The 20781-nt window shown below is 41.0% G+C and overlaps 1 protein-coding gene across 1 annotated transcript in view; it reads right to left on the bottom strand.

Annotated features, from left to right (window-relative positions):
* LAMA3 (laminin, alpha 3) overlaps nt 1-20781 on the bottom strand; it is a 120241-nt gene that overhangs the window by 16186 nt on the left and 83274 nt on the right. Inside the window, exons 41-56 of the mRNA XM_010574408.1 lie at nt 18102-18211; nt 16130-16210; nt 14820-14926; nt 12141-12191; nt 11600-11751; nt 10949-11059; nt 10738-10849; nt 10009-10176; nt 7517-7713; nt 5978-6094; nt 5270-5424; nt 3753-3894; nt 3055-3154; nt 2556-2672; nt 2293-2472; nt 322-464 (exon numbers count right to left, since the gene is read on the bottom strand). Coding sequence (XP_010572710.1) covers nt 322-464; nt 2293-2472; nt 2556-2672; nt 3055-3154; nt 3753-3894; nt 5270-5424; nt 5978-6094; nt 7517-7713; nt 10009-10176; nt 10738-10849; nt 10949-11059; nt 11600-11751; nt 12141-12191; nt 14820-14926; nt 16130-16210; nt 18102-18211 — 2043 coding nt within the window. The remainder of the gene's footprint in view (nt 1-321; nt 465-2292; nt 2473-2555; nt 2673-3054; nt 3155-3752; nt 3895-5269; nt 5425-5977; nt 6095-7516; nt 7714-10008; nt 10177-10737; nt 10850-10948; nt 11060-11599; nt 11752-12140; nt 12192-14819; nt 14927-16129; nt 16211-18101; nt 18212-20781) is intronic.

Genomic DNA, 20781 nt, shown 5'->3' with positions numbered 1-20781 from the left:
CCCTCCTGCCAAAGCCAACACAATGTACCTTGGAAGGCGAGAGGCTATTGTACAAGTATTACAGAGATGACCTGGGAAAAAACCTTATGGGAGGAGGATGCAGCAGGATGCTACTGCATCCACTCAGTTTTATGTACAAATTATTATGCTTTCCATCATCACAGTTAGTTTAAGTGCTGGGTGGTGCTGTTGAATTAAATTTATGTCTGATCTTTCACACACATTTTAACAAAATGATTTAGAAAGAGAAAGAGGAACAAAAGTACTGCTGTGTCCAAGCCACCGAGGTCAAACATGATTGCAATGTTCAGGAGGACAGACCTTATTTGCAGCATCTCTTGCCTGTTGAATCAGCTCTCTTATGCGATTTACGTTCTCAGAGATGTTGCTTATTGGCATCAGCTGTTGGTTGATACTCTCGATCTTGCTGAACAGATCTGGAAGTTTGTTTGTCAATTTTTTTACTGCAATGAAAGAAAAAAATCATTGATGATAGAAAGGAGGAGGAAAACAGATGCAAAAATATGATACGACTACATGATTATCAGAAAAGCAGTGAGCAGGGTGATGACAGAACTGTTTTCATTAGTCCTACAATATTAGGAAGCCCTCACTGAAACTAGCAGTTTATACAGAGGTTACTGTACTCCTGGAATTTGTGGCCAAAGGTATTTGCGGAAGGAGACAGAATCAGCAGTTCCAAAAACATATTAGATAAATTCAGGTCCAGAAAGAAATATTAAATAGAACAGACAGGGATGTGCTCTCTAACATTATTATCCAGTGACTGTGGATGCTAGGGGAGGATGAGGATAATGGACAGCAGACAGGGGTCAGGCTTATGTGCACTCCTGGAGTAGCATCTCCTGCTGCCACTATTGGAGAGTAAATACTGGGGTAGGCAGACTGCTGGCCTGACGGAGCAGGGCATGTCTTATATTCTTGTGTCAGGATTGCTAGTCATCACAATTCAGTAGTGAGCCTTACAGTATATGGGCAGGTTGTTTCAGGAGAAAAGGAGATACTATAAGAACTTCAACTTCCATTAAAACAGGAAACAATTTTTCATCTGCTGTGACTGAAAAAAATAAAAAGCCTGAAAGTATTAGCAGACTGCAACCCTATGATGCAGAAGGCAAATAAAAAGAAATCCAGACCTAGTATTTTTCTAAATATGACTTCTAAGCCAGTCTTGTAACTGCAGGGATGACTTACGGCTCTGCAATAACATGCAGGACTAGCTCCTGTATTTATCTTATTTAAAATGCTTTATCTCACTTGACTTTATCAGACAAAGTTGCTGAAGAGATGAAAAAAAGATGCTGTTTGGGATTGTGATTGTCCCTTATTTTGTATTCAACACAGGCTCTATGCAATCTATTTCACTTAATTTCAGCTAACAGGCATCTAGCCTAAGCTAACTGTCTAGGTCCCTTCTTTAGCCAGTGTAGCAGAAAATCACAGAATCACAGAGTGCCTGAGGTTGGAAGGGACCTCTGGAGGTCATCTTGTCCAAATCCAGTGCTCAAGCAGAGCCACCTCAAGCCAGCTGCCCAGAATTGTGTCTAGACAGCTTTTGAGTATCTCCAAGGATGGTGACTCCACAATGTCTCTGGGAAACCTGTGCCAGTGCTCGGTCACCCTCACAGTAAAAAAGTGTTTCCTGATGTTCAGAAGGAACCTCCTGTGTTTCAGCCTTTGCTGCAAGGGTACATTGCTGGCTCATGTTCAACTTGGTGCCCACCAGGACCTCCAGGTCCTTTTCTGCAAAGCTGCTTTCCAGCTTGGTCACCCAGCCAGCATATACTGGTGCATGGGGTTGTTTTTCCTCCGGTGCAGGACTTCTCCTTGTTGAACTTCATGAGGTTCCTGTCAGCCCATTTCTGCAGCCTGTTGAGGTCCCTCTGGAGGGCAGCATCCAGAGGTGTGTCAGCCACTCCTCCCAGTTTTGTGTCATGGGCATACTTGCTGAGGGTACACTCTGCCCCATCATCCAGATCATTAATTAAGATGTTAAACAGGACTGGACCCAGTACTGAACCCTGGGGTAACCTGCTAGTCACTGGCCTCCAAGTCTTTAGAGACCAGTCATGGTATCAGCTTTTAACATATACCACAGGATGGCCTGAATCACCTTCTGCAGTACCTGTCCCTTTCCACTGGCAATAAAGGAAGCTCAGAATACTAGCTTAGGCTAGGTGCCTAGCTTTTGGATGACTAAAATTTCTGCCACAAAACTGACCATGTTCACCTGACAGTGACTTGGCAGGTCTCAGATAGCACCTGCAATACCTGAATTGTTTGCCTCCATCAATGCTTTACTGAAGCCAGCACTCTGTGTGCTTCCATAGGTGCTCTTCATTTTCTCCACATCTGCTTGAATTGGGAGCAGTTCATCCAATACGTTATTTGTGACATCCTTGGCACTTTTTACCATGTTCTTTGCACTGGTGATGATGCTGTTGATGTCATCTGAAAAATACACAAATGCATGTGCAGATTCTTATAGTAATAAATGAAAGAGGCAAAGCAGAAGTGATCAGTAAGTAACTGACCTCTGTTTATCCCATTGAGATTATTTTGAAGAGTGACAAGATCAATTTGCAGTGTATTCTTCTTTCCATCAGCGACACTGAGTCTTTGCTTTATGTCTTCAAGGGTTGGACCAATAGCTGCAAAACAGTGAATGTCCTGTATGAATTTTAAACAGAAATACCACCTCTCTGTCAGACAGGTGGTGTTGCAGCACCAGCCTGCACTCCTACACAGCTCGTGTCACCACTGAGCATTGAACACGCTGCAAAACAAATACAAGGCAAAGGATTTGCTGGACAGGAGTACTGCAAAAGTGTATAGCATAGCAGAGGTAGGAAATACACTTTCTCGCCTTTTTGCCATTGGAAATAACCATCACAAGATGTCCCACTGTAATGGAACTAGCCTCTTCTGGTTAAATATGTGCTGCGGAGCTTTGATGAACTGTGAAAATTCTTGGTTCAATGAAAGCTTGTCATGCTGTGCCAACATTTCTACTATCACTTTCTTTCTCGGTACCTTGCAATGTCCTTTCAGTCTCCTGTGCTTGATTCAAAAGTGTACTGCTCTCGGTTTTTAACTTTGCAGCTTTTCCTGATAGGTCTTCTCTCTTCACAGTCTGGTAATAGAAGCACAGTACTGTAAGACTGCTTTAATAATTATACTAAAATTTAAAGAGTAAAAGAGATAGCCCAATCCAGTTTAAAAAACAACTGTACAAGGACAGAGATTTCATGTGAAGAACACCACCTTAAATAACAATTATCAAGATTAATTTAATCATAATACAACCCTGGTCTTTAGCAAACTTCTGACAGATTTTGGGGCATTCAGAAGAAATTACTAGCACACAGCTGTTAGATACTACTCCTCTGCTGAAGAGCTTGTGGATATCACTAATGCAAAGTAAAAGAGAATACCTAAAATCACCATCAGTGATTACTGAGCTTGCCTTATGCAGATCTCTTTATTTTCCACTGAAAAGAACAGTTAGCATTCATATGGACAGCTTCATCAGAAAGGCAGTAAGTAGCTTGTTAGTGCTGAACCAAGGGTAATTCATGAACATGCAGAATAGCAGCTCATATAATGCCCACAGACAAATACGGAATGCCAAGACACACAGGTCTTTTTTTGGTGCCTCTCTGATAGTTAAAAAAAAAATAAAATCTAATTGTAACAAGTATACCATCATTTGGCCACTTACAGGTACTTACCGATAAAGCTGAGTCAGCTGCATTCCCAGCTTTGTTGGCCGCTTCCTCTGCCGCTTTGATGGCATTAATAATATTGTCATAGGCAGTAGAAGCTTCCACAGCACAGCCTACCAACTCGTCCTTCCTGGCACTGTTCTTTATTCTGTGGGAAACAGGGTGAAAAATGCAGCCTTCTGCAAAGACTGTGGACTTTGAGAAGTATTCTGAACAGACCTGAACTCAGTATTTTCTAAGTAATGCCAATATGGAAAATGTTTTTAAGTTAGATCTGTAATTTCATTCTGCAAAAATATCAAACTTGGAGGGAGACCAATATGAAAAGATTCTTCAGAAGATGGGATAAATTCAGGCGTGTGGAAAAGCACAACTGTGGGCCTCCAAAGCAGTCTTTAAATGATTAAGATAGGGAGAATTCACCAAGGCACAAGGTCAATAAGCCACCTCGATCACAGCCCCCCAAATACACTTCAGTTCAGAGGATTTCAGAAAACTGTAGCTTCCAGATCATCTCTGGCTGCTCCAGTATCCTACAGGAGTGGCAGATGGAGCACAAGATGGAGCAACAACAAGACCTCTTATATTTTCCCCAAGAACCAGCACAGCAGCTCTGGAATCAGAAACAACAAACAAAATCTCTTCTACCCATTCCCCATGAGGTATGCAACCGCCCAGTATTAGCTGCCTTGTATTTGTGAGAACATTGTCTTCTTAACTGAAAAAAATCACACTGAAAACTAACAAAAAATTAATGAAAATGTATTTTTTAACCAAGAATTTTCCAGCTGAGTTAGGTATTTTGGAATTTAACTTTTTGAGAGTTTCTAGTTGGTGTAATGACAAAATGCAAACAATTTGCACAGGGAAGAAAAAAAAAAAATCAGGATTTCACTTTTTAAATTTTGTTCTGGTGTACCATAGAAGGCCTCCAAAACCTCACTCATAATTCCAAGGTAAAGTACAAGTAATGGAGAGAGAAACACTTGCTTCATATAAAGTTTATCATATTTTTGCCCTTCTAGAAGATTCCTTGAAGGATGAGAAAACTATAGGAAGTATTTTCCTCACTAATGCTAAAGAGGTGTGTCTGAAGACTGCCAAGATGGCATTTCTTCCAATTATTTGCCCCAATTCATTGACATCATAAAAGTATCCCTGAGTACGAGTACAGGAAATAACACTACAATAAATATATTCTAAACATCTTCCCACGCTGTACATGAGGATTTTCTCTTGTTAGTAAGAAGCTAATGAAGTGTTAGTGCAGTAATATAAAACTGTATTATGGGAGTCCCCACTTCTGGGGTGTGGGGGGGAAATCAGGAAAAATACAGGAAGACCTGGTTTGTGGGGAAAAAAGAAAAGAAAACATCTGTATATCATGAAGAAGCAGAAAAAGTCAATCCTTATTTCTTTCTAACTTTGCAAATCATCATTAAAGCAAATGAAGTTACAGACAAAGCATTGCAACCATGGATGTTAAGTACAAAAATTGCTCATTTACAGGAATGGCAACATACTCTTCCAGTTGTTTTGCCAAGTCTTGCAAAGATTTGGCATGTTCCTCAGCCCTCACCACCAATGGTTCTTTGCTTGCTGATAAGGAGTGATTTGTCAGCTTTTCATTCATATCCTTCCTTGCTCCATCCAGCTGAGCAGCCAGGCTTTCATATTCCTACAGGTTTATAAAAATAAAATTTTATTTGCATTCATACACGTTTGATTTTGTCTTCATCTCCTTCAGTGTTACATATACCTTGCACCTGAGGAGACCAAGGGGAAAAACATTCCCTTCCAACTTACTCTGCAGGTTACTGGAAACAGCTGGTAGTCATTACATTATGCTTCCAGACCCATTATGTAAAAACTGAGTCAGACCAAAGACCCTTCTAGCCCAGCACCCTGTCTCTGATGCTGGCTAAAACCAATTGCTCAGAAAGAAATACAAAAATAGCACAATCACTTATGGAATTTCTTAGAGATATTCTCCCAAATTCAGGTATCTGCAGCTTAGTGTCTTCCTCAGACACATCACAACCCTCAACGAGCTCCTGTTAACAGAAACCTGTGCAGGCAGGTTCCTCTTGCACCCAGGATGGGCTGTGAGATCCTTCCCTCTTTGTGAGGCTCAGATAAGCCTCATGTCTTAGCCACTGAGCTATGCTACCCCTTACAGTGACAGGAAGATATTGGGGTTTTTAGCCTTAACTTAAGAAGGTTAACTATACCTCTTTGCTCTTTTGCAATAATCCAAGTACACTGTTAGCTTGCATCAGGGAAGATCGGGCAGAGCTCAGAATATCCAAGATACCCTTCTGTTGTACATTTGTCTCCTCAATCCGTTTCTGAGGAAAAATCAAAGGTTGAATAACACATGATTGGGTGAAAAATGAGAGGCAGGGAAAACTATATCTACCTAACCCAGTTTGCAGTAGGATTTACCAAAGGTACTATCGCTATGTTAATCAGACGCCTATACTGTTTAGGGACTAATGCTATCCTACTGATTAAAAGAGCAAGAAAACTCAGGAGTCTGCAGTAGTATAGCATACAGCTGGGCAGCAGGCTACAGTAGTTCAGTTATTAGCATTCAAAGTAAAAGCAGCACAGGTCAGCTGAGATAAACTGTCAGGGCAGACCATTTAAGTGTCTGATCTCTCAAACCCGGAAATTTCAAACGTGGAAACTTTAAAAACAGCTCCCTGGTGGCTACCCTGATCTTTTCTGTTCTCTCAAAGGCAGAAATAAAATGATTACACTATCCCTTCATCTGGGGATCTTACCAGAAAGGGGGTGTGAAACCTCCCCACCTTATCCTCTTGCAAGCTCTGAGGGGAATGAAGCTTCTTGGTCTACAGCAGCCCTGTGACAATCCACAGTGCAGCTCTAGGGTAATGGCACACCACGAACACAGCCAGACAAGTGGTGTTGCAGGTAAGGATGAGTTAGCTCTCTTCAGTTGGGTTTCTATCATTGTAACATGACAAATCTCACTCTACCAGAGAAGTGTACGATTCATAAATCATAAACTTGTACAGATGCATCCATCTTTTAACACAACTGTGCATAGTTATGTGGCACAGATATTATACAGTACATGCACATAAAAGTATAACTAAATATTGAAAGGGACAGTTCAATGTATAAATTCTTTTGTTCAAGCAGTGTTAGCAAAATGCATGGACATGAGTATGCTAAAACAGTGATATATTTCAGCAAAACCACAATTAGTTTAAAAGAATAGGTCCTGCAGCACACCCTTATTTCGTGTACTATTTCACTAGCTCTAAAAATCCAGCACTGCTCAGGAACAACAGCTGTTTGTTGTCACCTTTCTGAGGAGACCTCAGAAGCAGTTCTATAGAATATTAATCCCAAATAATTTAACAGTATTGCACACATTATTGCTCCCATCTTTCATGGCTGTAAAAGCCAAATACTTTAAGGAACTTATTACAAAAATTACCCCAGCATCAAGAAATTGATCTAGAATAGGAAACAAAAAGGTTAGTGCAGCTGAAGAGAAGGGCTAGGAAGAGACTCTCCTTCCCCACTCTCATCAGAGCTATGTCTTGGTCACGCAAAGAGGCCACAAGTGGGAGTAGACTACGTTTATACCTGTCCATACATATATCAAAAGATGGAAAGAGACCTTGGAGAAAGTCTGAAGAATTAGTGCTATTTGGCTTTGCAAGATCAAAAGCAGCAATTAAAAGCACTTCTTATCTCCTGAGGTTTAACTTTCTTCTCCTGAACCCCGACATTACCTTAATGTCTTCCAACAGAACTCCATTATCTCTGTTTAAGTTTTCAGCCTGCTTGATTTGTCCCGTTGCTTCATTCAGAGCTTCACGAAGGTCAGTGATTTTGGATTCATATTCATTCAATGAGTCCCTCACAATTTTAATAAGCCCATGATTTTCTCGGTGGTACTTTTGTAGTTCATTCTTAATACGTGCCAGTACTGTAGTATCAGGACCAGAAAAAAAATTTTGTTCAGAGAAGAAGGGAACCAGAACAAACTTCTTTCTAAAGGGCTTGACATTTAGGATTAGAAAGCTTTGGCTGTGTGAAATACTGAGCATCCTTTGCAGCCCTAACTTCAGTGTTACTATAGCAGAGATGCTATTCAGCATCTCACTGGATCAAATCTGCTCACAAGTTTGCTGCTGCAGACACAGAGCACAGATAAACATTTATTTGGCTATTTCTAATTTAAGTAAGGATGAAGATGACCTACAAATACTGAATTGTTTTCTTTTTTTATATGGAACTAACACAATTTCATCAACAATTTCATCTACAAGGTAGACATCTACATCTGTGCTAGTCATCAAAGCTTTCTCTGTAATCAATAGAGAGATACAGGCACATTTATAAATGAGGTCAAATGAATCGCACTCTTAAGAGCGCCCATTTCACTGCCCGCAAGACAGGACACAGAAGAGTTACTCAGATGTAGGTATCAAAGTCCAAAGTTAGGGGAAATTACTATCACTCGTAAGGCCTTTCACATTCCTCAATTATGCCCCAGGTTAGGAGATAAGCCTGTGACTTTGCTGTTCTTGCTGTCTTTTAGTGGATGAGGGAAAGGCTGTGTATGTTATCTACCTTGACTTCAGCAAGGCCTTTGACACTGTCTCTCATGGCATACTCCTTGAGCAGCTGGCATCTCACAGCTTGGACAAGTGTACTCTTCACTGGGTGAAAAACTGGCTGGAGGGCTGAGCCCAGAGGGTTGTGGTGAATGGGGTTAAATCTAGTTGGCGGCGGGTCCGCAGTGGTGTTCCCCAGGGCTCAGTGTTGGGCCCCGTTCTGTTTAATATCTTTATCAATGATTTGGATGAGGGGATCGAATGCACCCTCAGCAAGTTTGCAGATGACACCAAGTTGGGAGGCAGGGTCAATCTGCTTGAGGGTAGGAAGGCTCTACAGAGAGATCTGGACAGGTTGGATCTATGGGCCGAGGCCAATCGTATGAAATTCAACAAGGCCAAGTGCCGGGTCCTGCACTTGGGTCACAGCAACCCCATGCAGCGCTACAGGGTTGGGGAAGAGTGGCTGGAAAGCTGCCCGGCAGAAAAGGACCTGGGGGTGCTGGCTGGAAGCCGGCTGAATATGAGCCAGCAGTATGCTCAGGTGGCCAAGAAGGCCAACGGCATCCTGGCCTGCATTAGAAATAGCGTGGCCAGCACGAGCAGGGAGGTTATTGTTCCCCTGTACTGGGCACTGGTGAGGCTGCACCTCGAGTACTGTGTTCAGTTTTGGGCCCCTCGCTACAGGAAAGACATTGAGGTGCTGGAGCATGTCCAGAGAAGGGCAACCAAGTTGGTGAGGGGCCTGGAGCACAAGTCTTATGAGGAGCAGCTGAGGGAGCTGGGGCAAGTTTAGTCTGGAGAAGAAGAGGCTGAGGGGAGACCTTACTGCTCTCTTACAACTACCTGAAGGGGGGTTGTAGTGAGGTGGGTGCTGGTCTCTTCTGTCAGGTGGCTGGTGATAGGATGAGAGGAAATGGCCTCAAGTTGTGGCAAGGGAGATTTAGGTTGGATATTAGGAAAAATTTCTTTACTGAGAGGGTTGTCAGACATTGGAATAGGCTGCCCAGGGAAGTGATTGAGTCACCATCCCTGGAGGTGTTCAAAAATCGAGTGGACAGGGTACTTCAGGACATGGTTTAGTGGGCATGGTTAACGGTTGGACTTGATGATCTTGAAGGTCTTTTCCAACCTAAATGATTCTATGATGTCCAGAATCAGGTTTCTGAATATCCCAGTCAAACACAGGCAGAGAACATAAAAGGGAGTACAACTAGTGCAACTAGAACTTCTGAACTTCCTTATCCTTGTATGATCTGGCCCTTGGACTATGCTAGCAGCTTCTGAAAATCTGTTGTTAAATTACATCTGTAATTCCTCTAAAATAGCTGCATGTACCATAGCCTATATATTATAATACACAGAAGCGCTGCATAAGTATGTGAGGATCGGCTACATCTTTATTTCACTGAGTTTGATCTAGTTATGAAAGAAGGATCTACTGGGTTTCTTCCCCAGCTCAACTCACTTTCTTCCATAACAAATAAAAATGCCTTTAAATCCCCTCCAGAACTACCACTTTCCTGTTGACCAAGGACTGCCACAGACCCCAGGGATACGTTGCAAAATGCCCCTCCCTGCACTCCATCCCAAACAATCAATAATGCTTCAGATTTAAGATTGATCTTTCTAGAGGGTAAGAAGCTGAGAGAACAAGCCCTTACGCAGCTGAGCTTCTGTTCTCTCCTTCTCCGCCTCTGCCTGAAGCTGGCCAAAGTTGCGGTTTCGCATCTCCGTCATCATGCGTTGAGCTTCGGCCAGTTCTTTGGCAGCATCTCCCAAGGGCAAGTTGTTACTTTCTTCATTTGTACCAGCTATTTGTTCCAAGAGCACTGAAAGAAAGTATTGTCAAAGTCAAAGAGAGGATGCACTTAAGCCTATGCAAAAGACACAAATGACAGGGCCAGGCTCTTTTCTGAAAAAGACATGCCTATTCCCAAATTCTTTAATGAAGCAGACCCATTCTGCATTAATTGTATAAGCTGAAAAGTATCCCTTGTCACATGACCAGGGCTAGTAAGGTGGCATTGGGCTTGAAATTTGTCCCAAATGACCAGGTTCACAGCAATAATTTTAAGCTTCTAACTTTAAAGAGCCTAGGATAGCAACCCAGACTAAAGTCAGACTAAAGTCAGGATAGTCAATTTGTTGCTCTAAATGTCCCTGTGGTAAAGCTTCTCTGTCCCTATTCACTACATAGGGAAGGTAGGCTCCTAAACTAACATAATATACTAGATTTCTAACAGGAAGAGTGAATTCCACAGCTATGTCTAAGTTCTAATTGATTAAGTTGTTTTCTAAGAAAACCTCTCATGCTTAATTAAGAATACTGTAAATAAACTGAAAAGATTCCATAAACCAAAACACCTTATGGAGTTAGAGACTAATTTTACCTTGTATATTGTTGACAACTATTTGTATTCGTGAAACCAAATCCTTTCCTTTCTGATGAGTTTGGCCAAAATTATTAAATAATATCTCAGCTGCTTTGTAGTTCATTTCAGCCTAGCAAGGGAAAAAACTGATTAGATTAAAAATACCTGGATACAGCATGCTAATATGTAGTCAAGAGATGTGTATTTTTAAATTGATTTGGTAAGTCACCTTTTCCTGGAGAGCATTTATATCATGATTTAGGTTAATGAATTCTGTCTCCAACTCATCTACCTTTGAACCCTGATTACGAACAACAGAACGGTAATTGTTCAATAAGACCTGAAAAGAAAGAAAAAAAGTACTCCAATAAATCACCCATACACAGGAGATAAAAAGCAAAAATTCACTGGGTTAGATCTTTACCCAAGGTAAATAAGAGCAGCATTACTGACATGAAGGCTGACCAATTGCTGCCCAAAACCTGGGCTTTTATATCTGTGAGTATAGCAACTGCTAGTCCAACCAAAGAAAATTTTTTAGGATAAATTTTTGTACTGGCAACTGGAATATTGGGGTTTTTCAGTAAGGCAGAGACGTGAAGTGCTGGAAAAAGACAGAGCTATAGGGAAACCTCAGAGATATAGCTTTCAAGGTGAGCAGGCCTCAGAAAAAGCAGAGATACTGACTCTCTTTCTGAGCACGACATGGAAACAATAGCTGCCTTCTAACAAATGAAGCCCATTGCTGTCAGCATCTGGTATTTGAAATCAAAAGCTGATGTATGTTTCCTTGCAAGCTGACAAAAACATGGAATAAGTTCCTAGGTTCAGCTCTTACACACTTAATCTGCAATCCCCTTTTCTGTTTATGTGTGCCTACCTTTAAGTCCTTGATGCGTGCTTCCAGACGTCTCATCTGCTCCAGTGTGTGGGTACTTGCATGGACGTTTTGCAGCTGAGACTTAATCAGCTGAAGCTCGTCACCTGTTGTGCTCAAATCCTTCAGCAGTGTAATTACACAGCTATCACAAGCTGGAGGGAGCATGAGCAAAGGAAAACAATACATATTATTGATATTTGGTGCAGACAACATTTCACTGAGTCCTTTAATAAATGAGATGCAATGGAAACACTTTGATGCTTGTCACCTGGTGCCGCCTGAAGAACAAAGGCAACAACAAAACCCACAGCATTAAGAAGAGTAACCAAAGCCAGAAAAAAGGAGGAGGCTGCATTTACATCTGGCTAGCTGACCACCTCTTTTATCATTTTTCCAAGTGTTTGGTTGAACGTTTGCTTCTAAAACATTCATTACAGGACACCTGCAGTCCTTTTTAAACTCTGCCACCCTTAAAAGAGTCATTAGTATGTATCCAAAGCCAGCAGAAGGCAATCTCAGTGCAGTTCTATTTGTTACTTACGGTCACAATCTTCATTGGGATCCACATCTTTTGGTTCATTATTGAAACATTCTGAAATCACAAGACGTCATCAGTAACCAAAGGTTTCTTATGGACATACTACTATTGCATTTTTGCCATCACTTTTCATGACTGGCAGCCATTACAACATGGTGCTGCCCTTTCATAAATCCATACACTGTGAACAAGCTGAAATGCCCAAAAGGCTTGAGCATGCCAAAACATTCAGCTCCCACTTATGCCTTGCTGAGATCAACACCTTTTTCATCCCTCAAAGGAAACTGACTGTAACTCACCCCAATATATGCTGCTTGGGTAGCAGCAGGAGGCTCTCTCACATCAAGTGTGCTGAATGTATTGCTAGAATTTGCCTAGAATAACACCACCAGGATTGGAGCCAAGACTATATTGTTAAAGCATTTTACCCAGGACATAGGTTCAAACCCTTTATCTACCTTAGCATCCATGTTCAAAGCACAGATTCTGATTCCACAAAGGATGTCTTACCCACAAGGAATTGAGAAATGTTTATGGCCTTCCTTCATACCTGTCACAGCTTGCAAGATTAAGGGATTAATCAAGCTTGAGAGAAATCCACAGTGTGTGCATGGAAGGAGGTGCTGTATGTAACCCAAGGCATGGAGCTTTGACCACAGATACAGGTGATATATAACAACCATTGCCCTCAGACTTTCCAACAAGCTAGCACAAGTGACTGCCTGTCCAGTGTGCTGTTTTGTTTTGTTTGTTTGTTTTACAAACCCCATTATAAGAAGCTTAACATTCTCCAGGTGCACATGGGATTGTAACATCCTGGGATCCTAACTTCTAGGAGGCAGGAGAGAAACTGGCTCCTAAAAATGCCATCATATCGGACAGGAATCTCCCCATCTTGATGCCCAAGTCCCTTTTACAGGCTTGGTCCCACTGCCAAACTCTCATCTCTTGAAAATGAAAAGGGCTGTGCATGTCTTTTACTCTGAAGGAAAAGGATGCACTCAGGGTATAGACTGCTGCTGTCAAGAGTCAACAACAGCTTGCAACTGTGAGAAGTTACAGTGATAAAATTGGACCTGAACTTTAACAGCAGCACGGAACAGCCTGGAACAAACATTTCCTTTGGCACTTGCACATTAAGTCATCAGGAAGTTAAATGGTATCGGTAGTGAGTGCTGCTGCCAAAAGGAGACAAGTCACAAAGCATATATTTGTAAGAGAACGAAGGAAATTATTCTGAAATTCAAATACCCGTGCAGTTCTGCTGTTGTGTAATTCAGCTAACACCAGGCACATTTCAGCTGTCGCTGTGAAGTACCAATTAAACAAAACTATTATTACAGCTTGTGCACAAACAACATCAGCCAAGAAATGATGAAATGAAAAAGTCTGGCCAAGTGCCAAACATCATGCACAAGAAACCTGCTAGAACATGCTGTGCTGATGATCACACAGAGTTTTATTCCTAATGTGGAGAAAGAGATGGCTGATCAGAATATATAGTTGGAGACAAACTGAAAACAAACTGGCTTGTTGAATTTTGCCCTACGGATTAGTCTGTCCTAGCAAACTCTTGCTTCAAAAAGAAAGGAATGACAAAACATCCACGGCTTGGATCTGTTCCACACAAGGTATAAATATAATAAAGATGTATTACTTCAATGATGAAATATGAAATGAGAACTAGCTATTGAAAAATTGCACCAGCTGCCAACAGCAGTTCACATCACTTGCTGGTTTTCTAATTTCTGTGACCAAGGAAAGATAAGGTGATCCTTGGCAGTCATTTGAATGCAGTATGAAGAGTAGTGCAGAGAAATGAAGAGCATGGAAATATTAGGAGTTATTAGTTTGACACTTCACTAATGTCTGAGAAGGAAAAGCTACCTACAGGGAAAGAAAAGTGTAATTTTATTGGGGAATGAAAATATGGGAGAATCAAGGTCCTTTTCAGGAGCAGTAGTCTATGTGTTTCTGTATAGAAATGAGTATCCCAAAGGATTGAAGTAAAGGCAGTCTGAGGAATGGAGGCTTGGGGCCTTTACTTCAGAATTGTAATAGATAAAGCAAATATATGCCAGTGGCATAATATTCTTACAAGAGCTTACTAGTAGTGCAGTACATGTATGACTGATACTGGGAAAATCATGGATGTCTTAGATGGCATAATGGTATACAGCAGGATTTATAAAACAGCCTCCCGAGTCAGGTCCTAACTTCCACTGTAAACACAGTTACCTTGGATACCTAAGATGGCACTGCCTGACACAGACTCTGAAGATGTCACTGATCTGTCCCAAATACATTTTAAAAGGGCATCTTGAGACTGCTTGGTTTCATAAGCTCATAACACAGGCTGGCAAGATATGACTTAACAATGTCAGAGGAGGAACCATAATGCATTTTAAAACATACCCGTGAAACAGAAAACCAAAATAAAATTGGTAGTATTTATGAAGGGAAATACATGACAAAATGGTTTACAAGGGTGAACTTGATTACTCAGGACAGCCCCTGTATTACCATGGTGTTATGTGTTAGGAAACCTTACTTGTTGTTAAAAGTGATCTGCATTTCCTATCAGTCTACATCTTTCCTTCAGTTCAACTGATCTAAGTACCTTCCATCTCTGCTTCCCAGAGAGAACAATGCTCCCTTCCATATTCATAGGCCCTCACGTACCTCCAGTCAGACGGTCACAGCTAGCCAGCTGTCCATTATTATTACAGTTACATTTCTGACAGTAGCCTCCATATTTCTGTGGATTTCCAAAATATCCTGGAGCACAGCTAGATAGAGAGATACAAATAATTTTTATTAAATATTTGAAGCTACTTTTGTGAAATACACTTTCCCTTGACAAAAAACCTCAGTTATTCTCCTGAAGAAACTTTCAAGAACTTTTGATTTCATGTCTTGACTTAGATAAAAAGGGCATATTTTTGGTTTACAGTATCCTCTGCACTATGCTAAAAATATCTTTCCAAGTACTGCAGAATTTTTTTCTAAAAATACAAGAATTCCCACAATGCTTGTATAGGAATAATTCACTTAATCTGAAAAAATGCAATGCACACAGATATAGATACATAGAGAATTTGACAAGGCTTAACTCAGCAAACCACACCATTCTGATCCGTGATCCCACCAGAAAACACATATTAAGGACGATCATGCTGCAAGCACATGTTGAGATTTCAAACAGCAATGGCACTGAATGACATTATCACCCTTCTGCTGGGTGATACCTCCTCTTGCTATCTGCCAGCAAAGCAGCCTGTGTGAATGATCTCTAAATATTTTATAGGTAAAATATATTGTCCAGACTGGCTAGCTAATATGCCTAGAAGTCACTCTGTTGTAGGATCTATAGGAATGGTAATGTGTGATCAAAGGGCCATGATGAGCAGCTGAGGTACAGCTAGATCTGGAAGAGAAAATCTGTCTATAAACTGCAGCTTAGATGTCAAAGGTAACAGTCTCGAAGCACAAGACAATGTGCTACTGTCTTCAGGTGAGACATGACTTATTGGCCAGACAACACCACTCCATTATGCTTAAATTCTCCCTGGATCTGAAACTCAGTGAAATTGCTTCCTCTGCCTGCCTGAAACTGCCATGCTGTTCTTGTGCTTTGCCAAACTGCTGCAATCTTCCAGCAAAAGAGATGGCTTCAGCATTGTGTTTCTATGCTCCTCCTGTGGAGCACATCAGAATGATTTGCGATGAAGGGCATGGGGTTAAATGCCTCATCGTTGCTGTTGGGTAACTAAGAACACTGAAGCACCAAGTACATTGGAGGAAATAGAAGAATGTTTTCAACTGGAAAAAGGAAAAAGTGGGAGTCATTTTTACCAGAAAGAATGCAGGATAAGGCAAGGCATACGTATGCATACTATGCATATGCATACATTCATGTATTACCCAGTAGAGACATAACTCCTTTTATGGTGCCTCTCAAAAACCTCGGTCTTGAGAAACAAGTCACTTACCGTTCACAGCGAACTCCGGTATAGCCTTCTTTGCAGAGACACTGAATTTCTTCACCATTTGCCACACAGCCAGTTGCAAATCTTTGAGTAGAAGCAAAAATATTATTGTGAGCACATCATCAAATGGGTTTTACACTCCAGAGGCTAAGGTCAGTTAAACAACTTTCAGATTAAAAAGTTTTTATACCACCAAATTACTTCTCAGTTAATTTAATTGCCTCTACATAAATTGCTGTGACTAATTCTTTGAAGTTTCATATTTTTCCTCTAAATTCTTTCCTTAGACTAAAAAACCAATCATTTCCTGACCCTCTGAACTGAGTATAATAATTCATTACCCAAAGGAATGCCTAAAATAAACCTTAATAGTGATGTTCTAACATAAAACAAGTCTGGGTAGCTATTTTATCTTACTAGGCAAGAATCAATAGCCTGTGCTAGACAACATTTCCTCCTGTTTGGATAGCTTTTTTTTTTTTTTTTCTTTTTTATGGATGGAAACATTAGAAGATTCTTTTATGTTGCTAATATTGTTTGGGGTTTTTTTCAACCAAGGCAGAATAGAGTTGTGCACCATTCTGGGAAGCCCTAGAGTATATCTGGTTAACACAATGAATACTTTTGTCTGCTCTTCCCAGCATACTCATCTAGATTCAAACTTCTATGGGATGAAAACCATTTTTTGGCCAATGTTTGGGAAGGAGAAGGCAGGAAGTGAAGCAGGGATAGGCCATGTTTGCTATTTCCACTTTTTAATCTATGAACCATTGGATAAAGCAAGTCTGTGTATCAAAGATAGATGTCTGTACTAAGAATTACATATAATTTGACTAGGTGGAAAGTTGTCAACTCCAATAATGCCAGGTGGGGTGCATTTCCTATGTCAGGAATGGTATTTACCACCCTAATGTGCAGCTATGAAACTGCAAAGGTTTATGGTCTCCCTAGGTATTCCAGCCCTCTTAAAGCAAAAGATGACTAAAAATATGTTCAGTCAGCCTCAGGCAAGCACCTGCAGAAGAGGCCAATGCTGTCAAAACCAGATCTATCAAAGAGTTCCCCGATAAATGAAAAACCTGTCTGTTGTCTGCTAGTGTAAATCTCTTACTTAAGGCTACTTGGTGTTTGCTATTGCACCTGGCAAATACTATGTGGTGCCTTTAGCAATTCATAGCTTGTTTTTTTTATTTTTTTTTTTTTTATTTAACACATTTCACATTTGAGAACTGACCAATGATGACAAACAATGTGGCTAAACATACCATCCATTTCAAATGCAATTTATTGCCCAATTTTAAAAGCCTGGCAACCTTATTAGAACCAAGGAAATTTAATTTTTTCTAGCTCAGTCTGTTTGTACTTCAGACAGAGTTTCCACCTGAAGAACAACCATACTCTTTCAGAAATCTAGATATGTGCTTAAGAGCTTTAATATTTTTATATTATTTTTGCATCTTACTGAATTTTCTGAATTCATATAAAATGCTTGTTTCATTGCTGTCACTTATCTCCTAGCCAGAGTAATGGTGTTAAACGTTGAGACTAAGGATAACTTACATCTTGCATTTCAGTAAACAATAAAGATTCTGGATATGCCCAATAAGGGAAAAGACCTCCATCCTGTATTTCTCACTACAAAGGAGTTACTGGTGGTATTCTACATAAGCCCATTACAACTGCCTGGGGCTCTCCCAGGCGATAAGCAGCATGCCTTTGTGGTTCAGGAACTCACTGAGAACTGGAATACTCAGCTTATTAAAAAAGGCAATGCCGTGAGACAGAGCACCAATTTACTGCTGGTCTAACATACGTCAAATGGGTCTGAGCCCCACCATGTTGGGTTATATGAGAATACATAAAAAGATCATTATCCTCCTATGGTAGCAGGGTTTTGGGTTGGATTTTTTTCTTTTTTTTTCTTTTTCCCCTCCCCTTTCCCCTCTGCTTGACTACTCATGACCTTCTACTGTACCTGTTTGTATAAGGGCAAGGACACACCCGACAGGAACCTTGAGTGGCATCTCCAAAATAACCATCTTTACAGCGCTCACATTTCTCCCCAGCAGTATTATACTGACAGTTCTTCAAAAGGAAACAAGCAAGACAATTAACAGTGCTTTACCACTCAATATGGCTTTACTATTATTATTATTGAAAAAAAATTATAGCCAATCTGCTCAGAGGATATGTTCTTTCCCTTCCACACAATCAAGCATTTACTGCCAAACGGCCTTCATGACCAAGATAGATTGATTCCAGTCATTCTCTAATTGTAGAAAGCACAATTTGCTCACTATTGTGGAAAAGCAACAGATAAATAAGCAGCATTAAACATATTTTAAAAGAAATTCAATCAGATGCATAGTTTGTTAATGAACATTCCATTAATGCACTCCCTAGGTCTTGATATTTCAATTAAAAATCATTATGTTTAAAGGGAAGTTTAAATTTTGCATTTCAACACTAATTAGAAGGCAGATATCACTTAAAAGCATGCAAGTAATTTAGCCCAAGTACATTCTTTAAAAAAATCCACAAAATTAATATAAAAAGTATTTCTCTTAGTAGATTCAGATCGGAATTGAATCTCATGTACTTTCTCCACTGTATATGTAATTTATATTTATCTCGGGTAACAGGAATAAATAATGAAAAGCAAAGGCTGGGAAAACAATTAAAACTGCTACAACTGAGCCACTTTTTCCATTATAAAATTGTTGGGAATTATATCTTATTTTAGAAACATTCTTTCAGGTGCTAATTGTCACACACATTTGGTTGGACTCGATGATCTTAAAGGTCTTTTCCAACCTAAATGATTCTAATGATTCTACATTTGTAATTAAGAGGAGAGGATGAGCAAGTTGCTTTTGCATTACCTAAAGCAGTGATAATTTAAAATAGAAGTTGTTCAAATACATTTTTGAGCAGCCATAAAAATTCCATGCAACTGACACTCAAGAAGCGTTAAAGCTCCCAAGTTCTAAAACTGTTTTCTTCAATGTGGAACAGACTGATCCAGTGTCCCACAGAACTGAGGGTACACTAATAAAGTGAAAGATGGAAAAAGAAAGTGGGAAGTTGGCTGGAAGCAGTCACTGAGCAGACTGCACTCCCATTTCATGGACTTTGACGGCTTAGGGCTATGGTTGAAGGCCCTGCTACCATGTTTTGCAGCAGAAGGGCATTTTTCCCTACAAGTGAGTAACAGTTTTGTCTCTCCCATCTCCTCTTACACTCCATTCTCCTCCACATTTCTCTGCACTCAGATTCCCTCAACCACATCAACAGCCCTTCCCTCAGACCTCCGCACGTAGTAATGCCTAATTTGTTTTCATTTTGGTTAGGAACTAAATTTGTGGCTCACTTGTGAAACATTCTGGGAAAGAACAGGAAAAGCTCTGGTTCATATATGGGCCATTTAACTAGGGGAAGCTAAAGTAATATGAAGGCATTATGTTTGTAGAAGGAACCATTTTAAAACGCAGCCACTACAAAACCTGGTGCATATATTCCTGCAAAAAGCTCATGGAAAATTCAGACTGTTTCTGAATAATTATTGCAAATTTTGATAATCCTGAAGAATAAATTAAACTTCAAAAAAAGTAAAAGAGAGGTATTTAAAAATATTTGTGTTGGTTTCATCTTGGAGCACCCCCCCCCAGTTTATCTCCTGGCCTTTGTTTTCCTCACTCTGTCTACAGAAACCGAAGCAATTCCATAACTGACGAAGAAAATTTAAGATTATTTCACATATAAGCCACTCCGAATGTGCTGTGCTGTTCCTCTTGCTACATGGCGTAGAAGACTGGAGAGAACATAATTCAGTGCTCCCAAGGCATGGTGGAATAAAGCTAGAGCAGCAACTCCCTCACAGGTCTTCCTTCAAGTTTCACAGGGCCAGAGACACCCCTGAAGTCACAGCATCTCCGAACCGCCGTGCATTGCAAACTCTGAAAGGAAAACTTTCCGCTGACTCCATATGCGCCCAGGTAGTACAAGGAAGCCAGAGTACAGTGTGTCAGGGCCACAACAGAAACACCTCTGTACATGGGGTTACGTGACATGAAACAACGTGTCATGGGATGAGCAAGTCTCAGCACCGGGCTGCTGCTGAGGGAACGTGCCTTTCAGGAGCAAAGGCAGGGACCACGAGGACACAAAGCCTGATGTACAGCAGAGGGTCGGCTTTTTCCTGCACATGAGAACCAGTTCTTCCGTCTTCTCCACCTCCTCCTGCGCTCTGTTCTCCTCCACTTTCAGCAGTGCAGCACTGCACCCCTCTCCTCCCAGCAGCACGTGGTGGGACAGGTATCGCCTGAGCTGGGGAGGATTGCACTGCTGCCACAGAGGAAAGGGTCAGCCTGAGCTTCACCTCACAGAGCCTCCTCTGGGGGCTGTCACTGGAGAGACGCTGACATGCGAAGGTACTGGGGTCCAGCGCTCCAGGCGAGGAGCAGGAAGGAGGAGGCAAGGGAGCAAGCTTTGCACTTTGCATATGAAACTTGACAACTCCGCACTGGGAAGCCTCCTTGTCTTCTCTGCACCACTACAGGTCTTTGTCCCACGGCTCCTCTACAGAGAAACAAACTTGCTCCTTATTAGGTGGAGGCTCATAATGGAAACACAGGCCCTCCGGGCTTTCATTTTTC

The sequence above is a fragment of the Haliaeetus leucocephalus genome, unplaced genomic scaffold (genome assembly GCF_000737465.1).
Source record: "Haliaeetus leucocephalus isolate CR32 unplaced genomic scaffold, Haliaeetus_leucocephalus-4.0 Scaffold428, whole genome shotgun sequence".
NCBI lineage: Eukaryota > Metazoa > Chordata > Aves > Accipitriformes > Accipitridae > Haliaeetus > Haliaeetus leucocephalus.
Note: the sequence above shows the minus strand (reverse complement) of the source record. Positions and strands in the feature narration are given on the sequence as shown.